This window comes from Lithobates pipiens, unplaced genomic scaffold (assembly GCF_037356315.1).
Source record: "Lithobates pipiens isolate NorthernLeopardFrog02 unplaced genomic scaffold, aLitPip1_a1.2 Scaffold_63, whole genome shotgun sequence".
NCBI classification, from domain to species: domain Eukaryota; kingdom Metazoa; phylum Chordata; class Amphibia; order Anura; family Ranidae; genus Lithobates; species Lithobates pipiens.
In genome coordinates this window covers 1,270,457-1,288,394 of record NW_027507885.1, presented here as the reverse complement: position 1 = coordinate 1,288,394, position 17,938 = coordinate 1,270,457, and the positions used below count along the sequence as shown (strand labels likewise).

General features: G+C 52.7%; 2 protein-coding genes across 2 annotated transcripts in view; one reads left to right on the top strand and one right to left on the bottom strand.

The window, feature by feature from the left end:
* LOC143958877 (uncharacterized) overlaps positions 1-5,499 on the bottom strand; it is a 72,937-nt gene extending 67,438 nt beyond the window's left edge. The window contains exon 1 of the mRNA XM_077467859.1: positions 5,218-5,499. The gene's annotated coding sequence lies outside the window, so the exon portion shown is untranslated. The remainder of the gene's footprint in view (positions 1-5,217) is intronic.
* A 1,023-nt stretch (positions 5,500-6,522) lies between these two features.
* LOC143958897 (uncharacterized) overlaps positions 6,523-17,938 on the top strand; it is a 64,251-nt gene continuing 52,835 nt past the window's right edge. Inside the window, exons 1-2 of the mRNA XM_077467881.1 lie at positions 6,523-6,555; positions 14,697-14,823. Of these exons, the coding sequence (XP_077324007.1) occupies positions 14,716-14,823 (108 nt within the window). The 5' untranslated portion in view covers positions 6,523-6,555; positions 14,697-14,715. The remainder of the gene's footprint in view (positions 6,556-14,696; positions 14,824-17,938) is intronic.

Sequence of the window (17,938 nt, the reverse complement as noted above, 5' to 3'; positions counted from 1 at the left end):
GGGGTTAGTGCTACATGTGGGGGCTCGTAGTCCGGGATTTTACCGCTACCCCGCAAAGGAACTGTACACGTGGTAAAGCAAGGACAGAGGGTTGTGTTTTGTAACTGCGCCATCGGTGCCATCTTTACTTGGACTTTCAATGAGGTGCGTAAACGTGGGAGGAGCCCTTGCCAAAAAGCCAGTGAAGTTGCGTAACCTGAGCATCCCAGTGGGAGGAGTCTGAGTTGTTCTTTTCTGCACGAGGCACCGCGTGAGAGTGTGCTGCAGAAGGAGGAAAGAGCGGTTGACATTTTTTTTTTTCTCTGAGTTTGGAGAAAAAGTTTTCCGGAAAATGTACCGTGTCCCAGGAATGCAGCCTGCGCCAGGACCTAGGATGCCTCTCGGAAGGGGTCCCGCAGGAATACAGTTGCCTGGTACTGTACTTACGGACCGGGGCATTCGCCTGCTGCCGCAGGGGGCGGTTCATTCTGTACACCATTGGAGACATCGAGGGCCTGGGTATGCTGTGCGGAAAGTGCGGACGACTTGGTCGCCAACCCTCGGCCATTCTCCCGATGCAAGAAATGTGGGGAGTACACGTTTAAAGTGGAGCAGTCAGTCACACTACCAAAGGCCTACCACATGGACTGGACCACGGGCGTGACAACCGAGGAGTCAGCCATCTTCACCCCTTCGGTAAAGCCTTCCACTGCGGTGACACCTGTCGTTGCCGACATCCCAGAGAGAGATGCCACTGCGTCTGCTACTGAGACTGCTGAGGAAACCACTCTGGAGCAGATGGACACGGCTCCTACCACCACTACAGAAATCACTATGCCTCCTTTGGAGAAAGTGAGGCACACAAAGTCTTCCCGGAGTCCATGTAAAGTTCCGCCACCGAGTCCGGCTGGATCTAATCGGCAGAAGAAGGTTGCTTCGGAGAAGAGTCTGGCTGTGAGTACACCTTTAGTTAACTATATACCGGGAGAGGAATACAGAGATTCGGAGTTAGTTATGGAAGATGAGGACATTTTGGGGACACGGTCTCAGGAGTTGTTGTGGGCTGGAGGGGATGATGTGGCCGCCACTTGTACAGATGTTTCGGACTGGCTATCTCTAACCTCAGAGGGTGGAATGCCGAGTGCGGAAAACCCCATCACGGTAAATGTGACTCTCCCTAAACCTCGTGAATTTGCCCACACTTAAAAAGGGACTCTGCCATGTTGGTACAATGGTCCCCAGACTCCTGCATACCACCCGGGAAGGAAGTGCCCGTGCATTACCGAGACTTGCAAGCAGGCATGTACTGGCCATCTGGACTACCGGGAGTTTCCCGGTGGGCTGATGGCTCAGTGGGCCACTCTGATGTAAGGGGCTGCTGATGGGACACTCTGATGTAAGGGGGCTGGTGATGGGACACTCTGATGTAAGGGGGCTGGTGATGGGACACTCTGATGTAAGGGGGCTGGTGATGGGACACTCTGATGTAAGGGGGCTGGTGATGGGACACTCTGATGTAAGGGGGCTGGTGATGGGACACTCTGATGTAAGGGGGCTGGTGATGGGACACTCTGATGTAAGGGGGCTGGTGATGGGACACTCTGATGTAAGGGGGCTGGTGATGGGACACACTGATGTAAGGGGTGGTGATGGGACACTCTGATGTAAGGGGGCTGGTGATGGGACACTCTGATGTAAGGGGGCTGGTGATGGGACACTCTGATGTAAGGGGGCTGGTGATGGGACACTCTGATGTAAGGGGGCTGGTGATGGGACACTCTGATGTAAGGGGGCTGGTGATGGGACACTCTGATGTAAGGGGGCTGGTGATGGGACACTCTGATGTAAGGGGGCTGGTGATGGGACACTCTGATGTAAGGGGGTGCTGATGGGACACTCAAAATGTAAGTGGGCCGGTCTGGATGAAGTCCAGGGCCAAATTTCTGTCCCAGTCCAGCCCTGCTTGCAAGGTCACAGAGACTCCTTAATAAGAGAGTGGCCAATGAGGACGGGTTGGAATTCCCCCATGTTCCAAGGGACATGATGACTGTCATTGGAAAGAACCGTGAGGCCTGCTACGAGGACGATGTTTGGAACTATTTAAAAGTACCAAAGCCACTTCCGGAAAAAGGCCTTCTCACCGGAGCTTTATGAAGGGTTTGTCGGATGCTTACGGCATTGGAGTTCCGGTCGGCACATCTATGAGGACAAGGTTGTGATCTGCAGAGCGGATAAAGACAGTGCCGTGTACTTTGTTACCACTGTGGACACGCAGGGGGGAGACTTAACTTTGTCTGATCCCCGTTTCTACTGGAGAACTCTTCCCGAGTCAAGACTTTAAACTTTGCAAGGAGGGTTTCTCTTGGTCTTTGCTTCTTTGAAATTTTTCTTCAAGTCACTGAACTTTGGGGCAATTAGTCAGAGTCCGTCACACAGAGGATGGAACGTCCACCGTGTCAAGAATACTTAACCACTTGCCGCCCGCCGCCCTATAACAAATAGATGGTGGCAAAGTGGTCGCATAATCCTGACCGGACGTCATATGACATGATCATGTTAATGAGTCGCTGCGCGCCCCCGGGGGCGCGCATCGCGGCGATCGTTGTTGTGATGTGTCAGTCTGACACCCGGCAACTACGATCTCGGTAAAGAGTCTCCTACGGAGACTCTTTACCACGTGATCAGCCGTGTCCAATCACGGCTGATCACAGTGTAAATAGGAAGAGCCGGTGATCGGCTTTTCCTCACTCGCGCAGATGTGAGTAGAGGAGAGCCGATCGGCTGCTCCTCTGACAGGGGGGGTCTGTGCTGATCGATTATCAGCACAGCCCCCCCCCCCCCGAGGATGCCCACACTGGACCACCAGGGACACCACCAGACCACCAGGGATGCCCAGGACAAGGTATGCCACCCTAGACCACCAGGGATTCCAGTCAGTGCAACAATGGATGCCAATCAGTGCCCACAATGGGCATCACTGATTGGCATGCATTATTGATTGGCACTGATTGGCATCCATTAGTACAATATATTATAAAACAATGCCGCCTATCAGTTCCCACCTGTGCCGCCTATCAGTGCCCATCCATGCCACCTATCAGTGCCCATCTATGCCACCTATCAGTGCCCATCCATGCCCACCTGTGCCGCCTACCCATGCCCACCTGTGCCAATCCGTGCCAGCTATCAGTGCCAATTTGTGCCACCTATCATTGCCCATCCGTGTCGCCCATCAGTGCCGCCTATCAGTGTCCATCAATGCCACCTCATCAGTGCCACTTCATTGGTGCCCATCAGTGAAGGAGAAAACTTACTTATTTGCAAAGTTTTGAAACTGAAACAAAAAAAAAAAACATTTTTTTTTCAAAATTTTCGGTATTTTTTTTATTTGTTTAGCAAAAAATAAAAACCGCAGAGGTGATCAAATACCACCAAAAGAAAACTCTATTTGGGGGGAAAAATGATAAAAATTTAATTTGTGTACAGTGTAGCACGACCGCGCAATTGTCATTCAAAGTGCGATATCGCTGAAAGCTCAAAATTGGTCTGGGCAGGAAGGTATTGAAGTGGTTAAACTGTTTTTAGGTTAGAGACTGCACTTCAGCGACGCTACCACTAGGTGGCGTGAGTCGGTGCAATTAGTACTGTTTTACAGAGAAAAAAAAAAAAAAACGGTTTTAGAAATTTAAGAAGTTTTAAGGGTTAGAAAAGAGAAATCCACGGAGATTGGGGGAATCCAGCTTTCTAACAGTTAGGTGTAAATTATTGTACATATGTTCTTTTCTTTTCCAGGATCCACTGGAGAACATCTATCAAACCGCCAGAGAATGGGTGGGTTAGATCGATAGGCTTGGGTGGTAATTGTAATGTAATATAATGCTGTGTTGCTGCAATGTGAAAGTTTTACTGTTGCTTTCCTTCCCTTTTTTTCCCCCCTTTCCCACCCCAACTCAGGTACTCTAGTTTTTTTTTTTTTTTTTTTTTTTTAATAGGACTAGTTGTTAGTTCTGGGTTTCTTTTTCCTGCCTTTCCCAGAGGATGGGGACATTGTCTAAATAAGCAGGGGGAGTGTGTAGCGGCGGCTCCTGAAGAGCACGTGCTATGTTTTTCAAAGTTAAAACTTTACCCAAGCTACAGTTTGGTTTGCTTTGTCTAAATTTGACTTCTGTGTCAGTCTGACTGGACTGTGAGATGTTCAGCCTGGCCACAGGGGGCGCTGTCTCTTGTAGCGGCGTGGAACTAGGGTCTGGTCAGGCACTTAAGTTACTCTCTTTCGGAGTCAGGTCAGTAGGAGGGGCCCTCCCGCTGTGCCCTCTGCGTCCAGTATGATGTGCTGATTACATGGTCCTCCTGACTAGCCCCCAGGAAGGCTATGGCCTGGGGTGTGAATCCACCTGTTCTTGATGTCTCTGGGTTGGCTTAGCCCGAGGTATGGAAACTAGGGAGGATTCTGAGGTGGTTGGGTTCCGTCTCCGGTTCGGGAGAGACCCAGTGTACTTGAAGCATTCCAGGGGAGGACTCTTCAGAAGAACACCACGTACGGGTTGGTTTTCTTAACAAGAGCCTGGAAGGGCTGAAGATACCGAGAGAATCCGGTCTTGTGGATATCACCAAGTGGGCTGAGAGATCCAGGAATCCTACAAGAGTTCTACAGATTAGTGTCCTCCATGTTCTACAACAACGTCTGTGATAAAGACTTTGCTCCTGAGGAAGCACCTTGTTGGCTGCGAGACCTTGTGAGAGACGGACTGTCCAACCTGAGTGATCATCCAGCTGTGATTGGCTGTTCTCTGGATGCAGTCAAAGTAAGCGAGTTCTTCAATGTTTATAGACTTTGACACTAAGAGACCCGGAATTCCTTCCCAACCCTCTGACACCGACCACGAGACACCGACCACGAGACACCGACCACGAGACACCGACCACGAGACACCGACCACGAGACACCGACCACGGGACACCGACCACGGTACACCGACCACGGGACACCGACCACGGGACACCGACCACGGGACACCCCCTAGACGTGTCACAAGAAGAACGGAGGGTAACGGTAAGCCCAGAAATAACCAGCAGCTCCTTCGGGGGTCAGTGCTACAGATATATATATATATATATATATATATATATATATATATATATACACAGACGATTGATCACACAGGGGAGGGGGAGAAGTCGATCACAGATGATTGATGTGTCTCTAGCAGAGCCCTGTACCATGAATAGGACACTTACCTGCGGGGGAGACATGGAGGACATCCCAGGCTCTCTCTATGGTGGTCGGTGTTCAGGACGGAGAATCTCCTCACTTTGCTGGAATCGGAATCTAAAATGGCTGAAAACAGGAAACGCGTTCCATGGACAGGAAGTGACATTTCGCACATGCTCAGTCCGGGATTTGTCCCATCAGGAGGATCACTAGAATAACGGGACTGATAATACGGAGGGTGCAGTATGGAGAGCAGACACTAGATGGTGCCGGTCCACAGAGAGGAAAAAGAGGAAACAAGATGGAGACAATGGAGACATTTCTTCTAATCTATGAGACATTGTGTCATCATCTGGAGACTGATCACCCAGCTACAAGAACATGGAGGACACCCCTCCCCCTTATCTGAGCTACAAGAAAATGGAGGACACCCCTCCCCCTTCCCTGAGCTACAAGAAAATGGAGGACACCCCCCTTCCTGAGCTACAAGAAAATGGAGGACACCCCCCCCTCCCTGAGCTACAAGAAAATGGAGGACACCCCCCTCCTCCTTCCCTGAGCTACAAGAAAATGGAGGACACCCCCCTCCTCCTTCCCTGAGCTACAAGAAAATGGAGGACACCCCTCCCCCTTCCCTGAACTACAAGAAAATGGAGGACACCCCTCCCCCTTCCCTGAGCTACAAGAAAATGGAGGACACCCCTCCCCCTTCCCTGAGCTACAAGAAAATGGAGGACACCCCCTCCCCCTTCCCTGAGCTACAAGAAAATGGAGAACATCCCTCCCCCTTCCCTGAGCTACAAGAGAAAATTGAGTACTGCTTGGACCTTGAATAAGGGGACATAACCGAAAGCTTGTCCTGAAAAATTGTATGTTAGTGCAAATACAAAAAGTATCACGGACAGTACTCAATTTTCTCTGTCACAATTGCACCAATACGGCTACAATCACATTGAGCTACAAGAAAATGGAGGACACCCCCCCCCCCTTCCTGAGCTACAAGAAAATGGAGGACCCCATTACTGTTTATCGTCTTTGATATTTTTTTATTTGCACTATTTTAACATTTTTCAAGACAAGATTTCGGGGTGTGTACCCCTTCTTCAAAGTCCCAGCAGTATTAATACTCAAAGTTTTAGCAGAATGTTAAAAAGAAAGACAATCTCTGAGGGAAAGAAAACAAAAAGAGCTACAAGAAAATGGAGGGCACCCCCTCCCCCTTCCTGAGCTACAAGAAAATGGAGGACAAATTCTCCCTTTTGAGCTACAAGACAATGGAGGACACCCCTCCCCCTCTTTCTCACACATGGAGCTGAAGGCAGAGACAGACAAAAAGCTGAAGGAGAAACTTCCGGAGCGATCGGGTGAGACGGGGGACATTTACATTATATACCCCACACACTATATACTCGTATCTGTATACACCTCACACCCCCCACACTTTTATCACACTTTTTGTTTACATATAACAATCCCCAAACATACATATATATATATACACACACACACACACACACACACACACACACACACACACACACACACACACACACACACACACACACACCAGAGAGCTGGGTTTTACGATTATCTATGTCACGCGTATTTGCGCAGCGGTTTTCCAAATGCAATTATTTTAAGACAAAATATACTCTTATGTATAAAATATAAAAGATGATGTTACGCGGAGTAAATAGATACCTAACATGTCACTCTCTAAAACTGCACACGTCCGTGCAATGGTGACAAATAGGGATGAGGTCAGGCGTGTTCGCATGGAACACGTGTAGAGCCGCCAGGAAGTCGGCGCAGCGCTGCGTTAATCACAGGCAGTGAGACATTACCCTGATGTGTGGCTGCAGAGATCGGCCAATGTCTCATTGCCTGTGATTAGTGCAGCGCTGACTTCCTGGCGGGCTCTACACGTGTTCAATGCGAACACGCCTGAGCTCATCCCTAGTGACAAACAAGGTAAATGTTCCTCTCCATAGGGGGTGCTATAAAACCCTTTACAGGTCACCACTATAGAAGTACTGCCCCGTGGTCTGATGTTCACGGTGATACCTTACATGTGTGGGACGATCGCTGTGTGTGGGGGGACCAATGAGTGACAGCTCCTCTGTACGTGCAGTGTCCTCTCTCTCTGTGTGTGTGTGTGTGTGTGTGACATGTCCTCTGTGTGTGTGTGTGTCGTGTCCTGTGTGTGTCGTGTCCTCTCATGAGGTGTCCTGTGTGTGTGTGTCGTGTCCTCTCATGAGGTGTCCTGTGTGTGTGTGTGTGTGTGTGTGTCGTGTCCTCTCATGAGGTGTCCTGTGTGTGTGTGTGTCGTGTCCTCTCATGAGGTGTCCTGTGTGTGTGTGTGTGTGTCGTGTCCTCTCATGAGGTGTCCTGTGTGTGTGTGTGTGTGTCGTGTCCTCTCATGAGGTGTCCTGTGTGTGTGTGTGTGTGTCGTGTCCTCTCATGAGGTGTCCTGTGTGTGTCGTGTCCTCTCATGAGGTGTCCTGTGTGTGTCGTGTCCTCTCATGAGGTGTCCTGTGTGTGTCGTGTCCTCTCATGAGGTGTCCTGTGTGTGTCGTGTCCTCTCATGAGGTGTCCTGTGTGTGTCGTGTCCTCTCATGAGGTGTCCTGTGTGTGTGTGTGTGTGTGTGTCGTGTCCTCTCATGAGGTGTCCTGTGTGTGTCGTGTCCTCTCATGAGGTGTCCTGTGTGTGTCGTGTCCTCTCATGAGGTGTCCTGTGTGTGTGTGTGTGTGTCGTGTCCTCTCATGAGGTGTCCTGTGTGTGTGTGTCCTCTCATGAGGTGTCCTGTGTGTGTGTGTCGTGTCCTCTCATGAGGTGTCCTGTGTGTGTGTGTGTGTGTGTGTGTGTGTGTGTCGTGTCCTCTCATGAGGTGTCCTGTGTGTGTGTGTGTGTGTCGTGTCCTCTCATGAGGTGTCCTGTGTGTGTGTGTGTCGTGTCCTCTCATGAGGTGTCCTGTGTGTGTGTGTGTCGTGTCCTCTCATGAGGTGTCCTGTGTGTGTGTGTGTCGTGTCCTCTCATGAGGTGTCCTGTGTGTGTGTGTCGTGTCCTCTCATGAGGTGTCCTGTGTGTGTGTGTGTCGTGTCCTCTCATGAGGTGTCCTGTGTGTGTGTGTGTCGTGTCCTCTCATGAGGTGTCCTGTGTGTGTCGTGTCCTCTCATGAGGTGTCCTGTGTGTGTCGTGTCCTCTCATGAGGTGTCCTGTGTGTGTCGTGTCCTCTCATGAGGTGTCCTGTGTGTGTCGTGTCCTCTCATGAGGTGTCCTGTGTGTGTCGTGTCCTCTCATGAGGTGTCCTGTGTGTGTGTGTGTGTCGTGTCCTCTCATGAGGTGTCCTGTGTGTGTCGTGTCCTCTCATGAGGTGTCCTGTGTGTGTCGTGTCCTCTTATGAGGTGTCCTGTGTGTGTGTGTGTGTGTGTGTGTGTGTGTCGTGTCCTCTCATGAGGTGTCCTGTGTGTGTGTGACATGTCCTCTGTGTGTGTGTGTCGTGTCCTCTCATGAGGTGTCCTGTGTGTGTGTGTCGTGTCCTCTCATGAGGTGTCCTGTGTGTGTGTGTCGTGTCCTCTCATGAGGTGTCCTGTGTGTGTGTGTCGTGTCCTCTCATGAGGTGTCCTGTGTGTGTGTGTGTGTGTGTGTGTGTGTGTGTGTGTGTCGTGTCCTCTCATGAGGTGTCCTGTGTGTGTGTGACATGTCCTCTGTGTGTGTGTGGCGTGTCCTCTCATGAGGTGTCCTGTGTGTGTGTGTCGTGTCCTCTCATGAGGTGTCCTGTGTGTGTGTGTCGTGTCCTCTCATGAGGTGTCCTGTGTGTGTGTGTGTGTCGTGTCCTCTCATGAGGTGTCCTGTGTGTGTGTGTGTGTGTGTGTCGTGTCCTCTCATGAGGTGTCCTGTGTGTGTGTGTGTGTCGTGTCCTCTCATGAGGTGTCCTGTGTGTGTCGTGTCCTCTCATGAGGTGTCCTGTGTGTGTCGTGTCCTCTCATGAGGTGTCCTGTGTGTGTCGTGTCCTCTCATGAGGTGTCCTGTGTGTGTCGTGTCCTCTCATGAGGTGTCCTGTGTGTGTGTGTGTGTGTCGTGTCCTCTCATGAGGTGTCCTGTGTGTGTGTGTGTGTGTCCTCTCATGAGGTGTCCTGTGTGTGTGTGTCGTGTCCTCTCATGAGGTGTCCTGTGTGTGTGTGTGTGTGTGTGTGTGTGTGTGTCGTGTCCTCTCATGAGGTGTCCTGTGTGTGTGTGTGTGTGTCGTGTCCTCTCATGAGGTGTCCTGTGTGTGTGTGTGTGTGTCGTGTCCTCTCATGAGGTGTCCTGTGTGTGTGTGTGTCGTGTCCTCTCATGAGGTGTCCTGTGTGTGTGTGTGTCGTGTCCTCTCATGAGGTGTCCTGTGTGTGTGTGTGTCGTGTCCTCTCATGAGGTGTCCTGTGTGTGTGTGTGTCGTGTCCTCTCATGAGGTGTCCTGTGTGTGTGTGTCGTGTCCTCTCATGAGGTGTCCTGTGTGTGTGTGTGTCGTGTCCTCTCATGAGGTGTCCTGTGTGTGTCGTGTCCTCTCATGAGGTGTCCTGTGTGTGTCGTGTCCTCTCATGAGGTGTCCTGTGTGTGTCGTGTCCTCTCATGAGGTGTCCTGTGTGTGTCGTGTCCTCTCATGAGGTGTCCTGTGTGTGTCGTGTCCTCTCATGAGGTGTCCTGTGTGTGTCGTGTCCTCTTATGAGGTGTCCTGTGTGTGTGTGTGTGTGTGTGTCGTGTCCTCTCATGAGGTGTCCTGTGTGTGTGTGACATGTCCTCTGTGTGTGTGTGTCGTGTCCTCTCATGAGGTGTCCTGTGTGTGTGTGTCGTGTCCTCTCATGAGGTGTCCTGTGTGTGTGTGTGTGTGTGTGTGTGTGTCGTGTCCTCTCATGAGGTGTCCTGTGTGTGTGTGACATGTCCTCTGTGTGTGTGTGGCGTGTCCTCTCATGAGGTGTCCTGTGTGTGTGTGTCGTGTCCTCTCATGAGGTGTCCTGTGTGTGTGTGTGTGTGTCGTGTCCTCTCATGAGGTGTCCTGTGTGTGTGTGTGTGTGTGTGTCGTGTCCTCTCATGAGGTGTCCTGTGTGTGTGTGTGTGTCGTGTCCTCTCATGAGGTGTCCTGTGTGTGTCGTGTCCTCTCATGAGGTGTCCTGTGTGTGTCGTGTCCTCTCATGAGGTGTCCTGTGTGTGTCGTGTCCTCTCATGAGGTGTCCTGTGTGTGTGTGTGTGTGTGTGTGTGTGTCGTGTCCTCTCATGAGGTGTCCTGTGTGTGTGTGTGTGTGTGTCCTCTCATGAGGTGTCCTGTGTGTGTGTGTGTCGTGTCCTCTCATGAGGTGTCCTGTGTGTGTGTGTGTCGTGTCCTCTCATGAGGTGTCCTGTGTGTGTGTGTGTGTGTGTGTGTGTCGTGTCCTCTCATGAGGTGTCCTGTGTGTGTGTGTGTGCCGTGTCCTCTCATGAGGTGTCCTGTGTGTGTCGTGTCCTCTCATGAGGTGTCCTGTGTGTGTCGTGTCCTCTCATGAGGTGTCCTGTGTGTGTCATGTCCTCTCATGAGGTGTCCTGTGTGTGTGTGTGTGTGTCGTGTCCTCTCATGAGGTGTCCTGTGTGTGTGTGTGTCGTGTCCTCTCATGAGGTGTCCTGTGTGTGTCATGTCCTCTCATGAGGTGTCCTGTGTGTGTGTGTGTGTGTGTGTGTGTGTGTCGTGTCCTCTCATGAGGTGTCCTGTGTGTGTGTGTCGTGTCCTCTCATGAGGTGTCCTGTGTGTGTGTGTCGTGTCCTCTCATGAGGTGTCCTGTGTGTGTCGTGTCCTCTCATGAGGTGTCCTGTGTGTGTGTGTCGTGTCCTCTCATGAGGTGTCCTGTGTGTGTGTGTGTCGTGTCCTCTCATGAGGTGTCCTGTGTGTGTCGTGTCCTCTCATGAGGTGTCCTGTGTGTGTGTGTCGTGTCCTCTCATGAGGTGTCCTGTGTGTGTGTGTCGTGTCCTCTCATGAGGTGTCCTGTGTGTCGTGTCCTCTCATGAGGTGTCCTGTGTGTGTGTGTCGTGTCCTCTCATGAGGTGTCCTGTGTGTGTGTGTCGTGTCCTCTCATGAGGTGTCCTGTGTGTGTGTGTCGTGTCCTCTCATGAGGTGTCCTGTGTGTGTGTGTCGTGTCCTCTCATGAGGTGTCCTGTGTGTGTGTGTGTGTGTGTCGTGTCCTCTCATGAGGTGTCCTGTGTGTGTGTGTGTGTGTGTGTCGTGTCCTCTCATGAGGTGTCCTGTGTGTGTGTGTGTGTGTGTGTGTCGTGTCCTCTCATGAGGTGTCCTGTGTGTGTGTGTGTGTGTGTGTGTCGTGTCGTGTCGTGTCCTCTCATGAGGTGTCCTGTGTGTGTGTGTGTGTCGTGTCCTCTCATGAGGTGTCCTGTGTGTGTGTGTCGTGTCCTCTCATGAGGTGTTCTGTGTGTGTGTGTGTGTGTGTGTGTGTCGTGTCCTCTCATGAGGTGTCCTGTGTGTGTGTGTGTGTGTGTCGTGTCCTCTCATGAGGTGTCCTGTGTGTGTGTGTCGTGTCCTCTCATGAGGTGTCCTGTGTGTGTGTGTGTGTGTGTGTGTGTCGTGTCCTCTCATGAGGTGTCCTGTGTGTGTGTGTGTGTGTGTGTGTGTGTGTGTGTGTCGTGTCCTCTCATGAGGTGTCCTGTGTGTGTGTGTGTGTGTGTGTGTGTGTCGTGTCCTCTCATGAGGTGTCCTGTGTGTGTGTGTGTCGTGTCCTCTCATGAGGTGTCCTGTGTGTGTGTGTCGTGTCCTCTCATGAGGTGTCCTGTGTGTGTGTGTGTGTGTGTGTCGTGTCCTCTCATGAGGTGTCCTGTGTGTGTCGTGTCCTCTCATGAGGTGTCCTGTGTGTGTGTGTGTGTCGTGTCCTCTCATGAGGTGTCCTGTGTGTGTGTGTGTGTGTGTCGTGTCCTCTCATGAGGTGTCCTGTGTGTGTGTGTGTGTGTGTGTGTGTCGTGTCCTCTCATGAGGTGTCCTGTGTGTGTGTGTGTGTGTGTGTGTGTGTGTGTGTGTCGTGTCCTCTCATGAGGTGTCCTGTGTGTGTGTGTGTGTGTGTGTGTGTCGTGTCGTGTCGTGTCCTCTCATGAGGTGTCCTGTGTGTGTGTGTGTGTCGTGTCCTCTCATGAGGTGTCCTGTGTGTGTGTGTCGTGTCCTCTCATGAGGTGTTCTGTGTGTGTGTGTGTGTGTGTGTGTCGTGTCCTCTCATGAGGTGTCCTGTGTGTGTGTGTGTGTGTGTGTGTCGTGTCCTCTCATGAGGTGTCCTGTGTGTGTGTGTCGTGTCCTCTCATGAGGTGTCCTGTGTGTGTGTGTGTGTGTGTGTGTGTCGTGTCCTCTCATGAGGTGTCCTGTGTGTGTGTGTGTGTGTGTGTGTGTGTGTGTGTGTGTCGTGTCCTCTCATGAGGTGTCCTGTGTGTGTGTGTGTGTGTGTGTGTGTCGTGTCCTCTCATGAGGTGTCCTGTGTGTGTGTGTGTGTGTGTGTGTGTGTGTCGTGTCCTCTCATGAGGTGTCCTGTGTTTGTGTGTCGTGTCCTCTCATGAGGTGTCCTGTGTGTGTGTGTGTGTGTGTGTGTCGTGTCCTCTCATGAGGTGTCCTGTGTGTGTCGTGTCCTCTCATGAGGTGTCCTGTGTGTGTGTGTGTGTGTGTGTGTCGTGTCCTCTCATGAGGTGTCCTGTGTGTGTGTGTGTGTGTGTGTGTGTGTGTGTGTGTGTGTCGTGTCCTCTCATGAGGTGTCCTGTGTGTGTGTGTGTGTGTGTGTGTGTGTGTGTGTGTGTGTGTGTGTCGTGTCCTCTCATGAGGTGTCCTGTGTGTGTCGTGTCCTCTCGTGAGGTGTCCTGTGTGTGTGTGTGTGTGTGTGTGTGTGTGTGTCGTGTCCTCTCATGAGGTGTCCTGTGTGTGTGTGTGTGTCGTGTCCTCTCATGAGGTGTCCTGTGTGTGTCGTGTCCTCTCATGAGGTGTCCTGTGTGTGTGTGTGTGTGTGTGTGTCGTGTCCTCTCATGAGGTGTCCTGTGTGTGTGTGTGTGTGTGTGTGTGTGTGTGTGTGTCGTGTCCTCTCATGAGGTGTCCTGTGTGTGTCGTGTCCTCTCGTGAGGTGTCCTGTGTGTGTGTGTGTGTGTGTCGTGTCCTCTCATGAGGTGTCCTGTGTGTGTGTGTGTGTGTGTGTGTGTGTCGTGTCCTCTCATGAGGTGTCCTGTGTGTGTGTGTGTCGTGTCCTCTCATGAGGTGTCCTGTGTGTGTGTGTGTGTGTGTGTGTGTGTGTGTGTGTGTCGTGTCCTCTCATGAGGTGTCCTGTGTGTGTGTGTGTGTGTGTGTGTGTCGTGTCCTCTCATGAGGTGTCCTGTGTGTGTGTGTGTGTGTGTGTGTGTGTGTCGTGTCCTCTCATGAGGTGTCCTGTGTGTGTGTGTGTGTGTGTGTGTGTGTGTGTGTGTCGTGTCCTCTCATGAGGTGTCCTGTGTGTGTGTGTGTGTGTGTGTGTGTGTGTGTGTGTCGTGTCCTCTCATGAGGTGTCCTGTGTGTGTGTGTGTGTGTGTGTGTGTGTCGTGTCCTCTCATGAGGTGTCCTGTGTGTGTGTGTGTGTGTGTGTGTGTGTGTGTGTGTGTGTGTGTGTCGTGTCCTCTCATGAGGTGTCCTGTGTGTGTGTGTGTGTGTGTGTGTGTGTGTGTCGTGTCCTCTCATGAGGTGTCCTGTGTGTGTGTGTGAGAGACGTGTCCTCTCATGAGGTGTCCTGTGTGTGAGAGACGTGTCCTCATGTGGGGTCCTCTGTGTGTGTGTGTGTGTGTGTATGTGTGAGAGACGTGTCCTCATGTGGGGTCCTCTGTGTGTGTGTGTGTGTGTGTGTGTGTGTGAGAGACGTGTCCTCTCATGTGGCACACTGACATCCAGTTATCCATCATGAACAGCTGATCAGAGATGATCCCGTCTCTGTGTGTGTCGGGTCTCTCGGTGGGATAGAAGATCCTGGTTGGGCACATCCCCTCCTGCTGTTTATAACAGCAATCCAGCAGCTAGTTATCCGCTCTGATTGCTATTACTATAGAGCTGAGCCCCCCGGCTCTAAAGAACAATACCGGGTGATGCCTGTAGGTGTCTATCTTTCGGCTACTGGAAGTCCGGCAACGTACCGCCACATCACTGCTCATTGTCCAAATAATATAGACGTTACACTGCTCCCTCCTGCTGTACTTTCAGAACTGCCCCCCCCCCCGCCCCATACCTCGGCAGGGGGGGCAGACTTTTAACCAGTGATGGGCTCAGGCTATAAGGCCAACAACCCCCGCCCCCATCCAGTGAGCTGTGAACTACTACTGTAGCACCATATCTTTCAGGTAAAAGCCCTTTATGCCCCTCACTTGCCCACCCCCCTCCTGCTTAAAGTACCAAAAGTGACACCTCCTCCACCCCACCCCGGCCATGCTTTCGGCAGTATGACAGCACTCTGTTCTACCCCTCCCCCTCCCCCCTCACCTCCCCGTATTTCTCTGTTTCCATAGGCTGAATCTTCTGCTCACCATGAAGAAGACCGGCCTCCTCAGGAAGCACCCGGAGGATTCTTCACTGATTGCGGGGTTCAGGAAATACCTGGAGGTCTCGTACTCCCACTCCTTCATCAGGCATCAGGTATGTGACCCCCAACACTTGGCTGTCACCCCCCCCCCCCCCCTCGGACCCCAACAACCCAATGTCGCCCCCTGAGATACAGTTATACCTACTATCCTGAAAGTGCACTCCCTGTGTCTAGGCACTGGTGAGATCGGTGCACTCCCTGTGTCTAGGCACCGGTGAGATGGGTGCACTTCCTGTGTCTAGGCACTGGTGAGATCGGTGCACTCCCTGTGTCTAGGCACTGGTGAGATGGGTGCACTTCCTGTGTCTAGGCACTGGTGAGATCGGTGCACTCCCTGTGTCTAGGCACCGGTGAGATGGGTGCACTTCCTGTGTCTAGGCACTGGTGAGATCGGTGCACTCCCTGTGTCTAGGCACCGGTGAGATGGGTGCACTTCCTGTGTCTAGGCACTGGTGAGATCGCTGCACTCCCTGTGTCTAGGCACTGGTGAGATGGGTGCACTCCCTGTGTCTAGGCACTGGTGAGATCGCTGCACTCCCTGTGTCTAGGCACTGGTGAGATCGGTGCACTCCCTGTGTCTAGGCACTGGTGAGATGGGTGCACTTCCTGTGTCTAGGCACTGGTGAGATCGGTGCACTCCCTGTGTCTAGGCACTGGTGAGATCGGTGCACTCCCTGTGTCTAGGCACTGGTGAGATCGGTGCACTCGCTGTGTCTAGGCACTGGTGAGATCGGTGCACTCCCTGTGTCTAGGCACCGGTGAGATGGGTGCACTTCCTGTGTCTAGGCACTGGTGAGATCGGTGCACTCCCTGTGTCTAGGCACTGGTGAGATGGGTGCACTTCCTGTGTCTAGGCACTGGTGAGATCGGTGCACTCCCTGCGTCTAGGCACTGGTGAGATCGGTGCACTCCCTGTGTCTAGGCACTGGTGAGATCGGTGCACTCCCTGCGTCTAGGCACTGGTGAGATCGGTGCACTCGCTGCGTCTAGGCACTGGTGAGATCGGTGCACTCGCTGTGTCTAGGCACTGGTGAGATCGGTGCACTCGCTGTGTCTAGGCACCGGTGAGATCGGTGCACTTCCTGTGTCTAGGCACTGGTGAGATCGGTGCACTCGCTGTGTCTAGGCACCGGTGAGATCGGTGCACTTCCTGTGTCTAGGCACTGGTGAGATCGGTGCACTCCCTGTGTCTAGGCACTGGTGAGATCGCTGCACTTCCTGTGTCTAGGCACTGGTGAGATCGCTGCACTCGCTGTGTCTAGGCACTGGTGAGATCGCTGCACTCGCTGTGTCTAGGCACTGGTGAGATCGCTGCACTCCCTGTGTCTAGGCACTGGTGAGATCGCTGCACTCCCTGTGTCTAGGCACTGGTGAGATCGCTGCACTCCCTGTGTCTAGGCACTGGTGAGATCGCTGCACTCCCTGTGTCTAGGCACTGGTGAGATCGCTGCACTCCCTGTGTCTAGGCACTGGTGAGATCGCTGCACTCCCTGTGTCTAGGCACTGGTGAGATCGGTGCACTCGCTGTGTCTAGGCACTGGTGAGATCGGTGCACTCGCTGTGTCTAGGCACTGGTGAGATCGGTGCACTCGCTGTGTCTAGGCACTGGTGAGATCGGTGCACTCGCTGTGTCTAGGCACTGGTGAGATCGGTGCACTCCCTGTGTCTAGGCACTGGTGAGATCGCTGCACTCCCTGTGTCTAGGCACTGGTGAGATCGCTGCACTCCCTGTGTCTAGGCACTGGTGAGATCGCTGCACTCCCTGTGTCTAGGCACTGGTGAGATCGCTGCACTCCCTGTGTCTAGGCACTGGTGAGATCGCTGCACTCCCTGTGTCTAGGCACTGGTGAGATCGCTGCACTCCCTGTGTCTAGGCACTGGTGAGATCGGTGCACTCCCTGTGTCTAGGCACTGGTGAGATCGGTGCACTCCCTGTGTCTAGGCACTGGTGAGATCGGTGCACTCCCTGTGTCTAGGCACTGGTGAGATCGGTGCACTCCCTGTGTCTAGGCACTGGTGAGATCGGTGCACTCCCTGTGTCTAGGCACTGGTGAGATCGGTGCACTCCCTGTGTCTAGGCACTGGTGAGATGGGTGCACTCCCTGTGTCTAGGCACTGGTGAGATCGCTGCACTCCCTGTGTCTAGGCACTGGTGAGATCGCTGCACTCCCTGTGTCTAGGCACTGGTGAGATCGCTGCACTCCCTGTGTCTAGGCACTGGTGAGATCGCTGCACTCCCTGTGTCTAGGCACTGGTGAGATCGCTGCACTCCCTGTGTCTAGGCACTGGTGAGATCGCTGCACTCCCTGTGTCTAGGCACTGGTGAGATCGCTGCACTCCCTGTGTCTAGGCACTGGTGAGATCGGTGCACTCCCTGTGTCTAGGCACTGGTGAGATCGGTGCACTCCCTGTGTCTAGGCACTGGTGAGATCGGTGCACTCCCTGTGTCTAGGCACTGGTGAGATCGGTGCACTCCCTGTGTCTAGGCACTGGTGAGATCGGTGCACTCCCTGTGTTTAGGCACTGGTGAGATCGGTGCACTCCCTGTGTCTAGGCACTGGTGAGATCGCTGCACTCGCTGTGTCTAGGCACTGGTGAGATCGCTGCACTCGCTGTGTCTAGGCACTGGTGAGATCGCTGCACTCGCTGTGTCTAGGCACTGGTGAGATCGCTGCACTCGCTGTGTCTAGGCACTGGTGAGATCGCTGCACTCGCTGTGTCTAGGCACTGGTGAGATCGCTGCACTCCCTGTGTCTAGGCACTGGTGAGATCGCTGCACTCCCTGTGTCTAGGCACTGGTGAGATCGCTGCACTCCCTGTGTCTAGGCACTGGTGAGTAGTGATGGACGAACTTCCGACGGGACGTTTCGCGAACGCGAAACGCGAACGGGCACAAACGTTCGCGAAAACGACCGTTCGCCGCGGGCTCCATTGACTTCAATGGGAGGCGAATTTCGCAAACCTTTAGGTCGAATTTGCGGCCACGGGGTAATTATTAGGGGGTAGCACGTAGTCCCACCACCTGGACAATAGCATAATACATGTATGAGGTGAATTTGGGATCGATAACTACAAGCATTTTTTTTTTATTTGGGAAATTGTTCTGACAATTCAGGACTATGGAGCTAATGAAGGCAATGGAGGAGAGGGAAGGTCAGGGACCAGGGT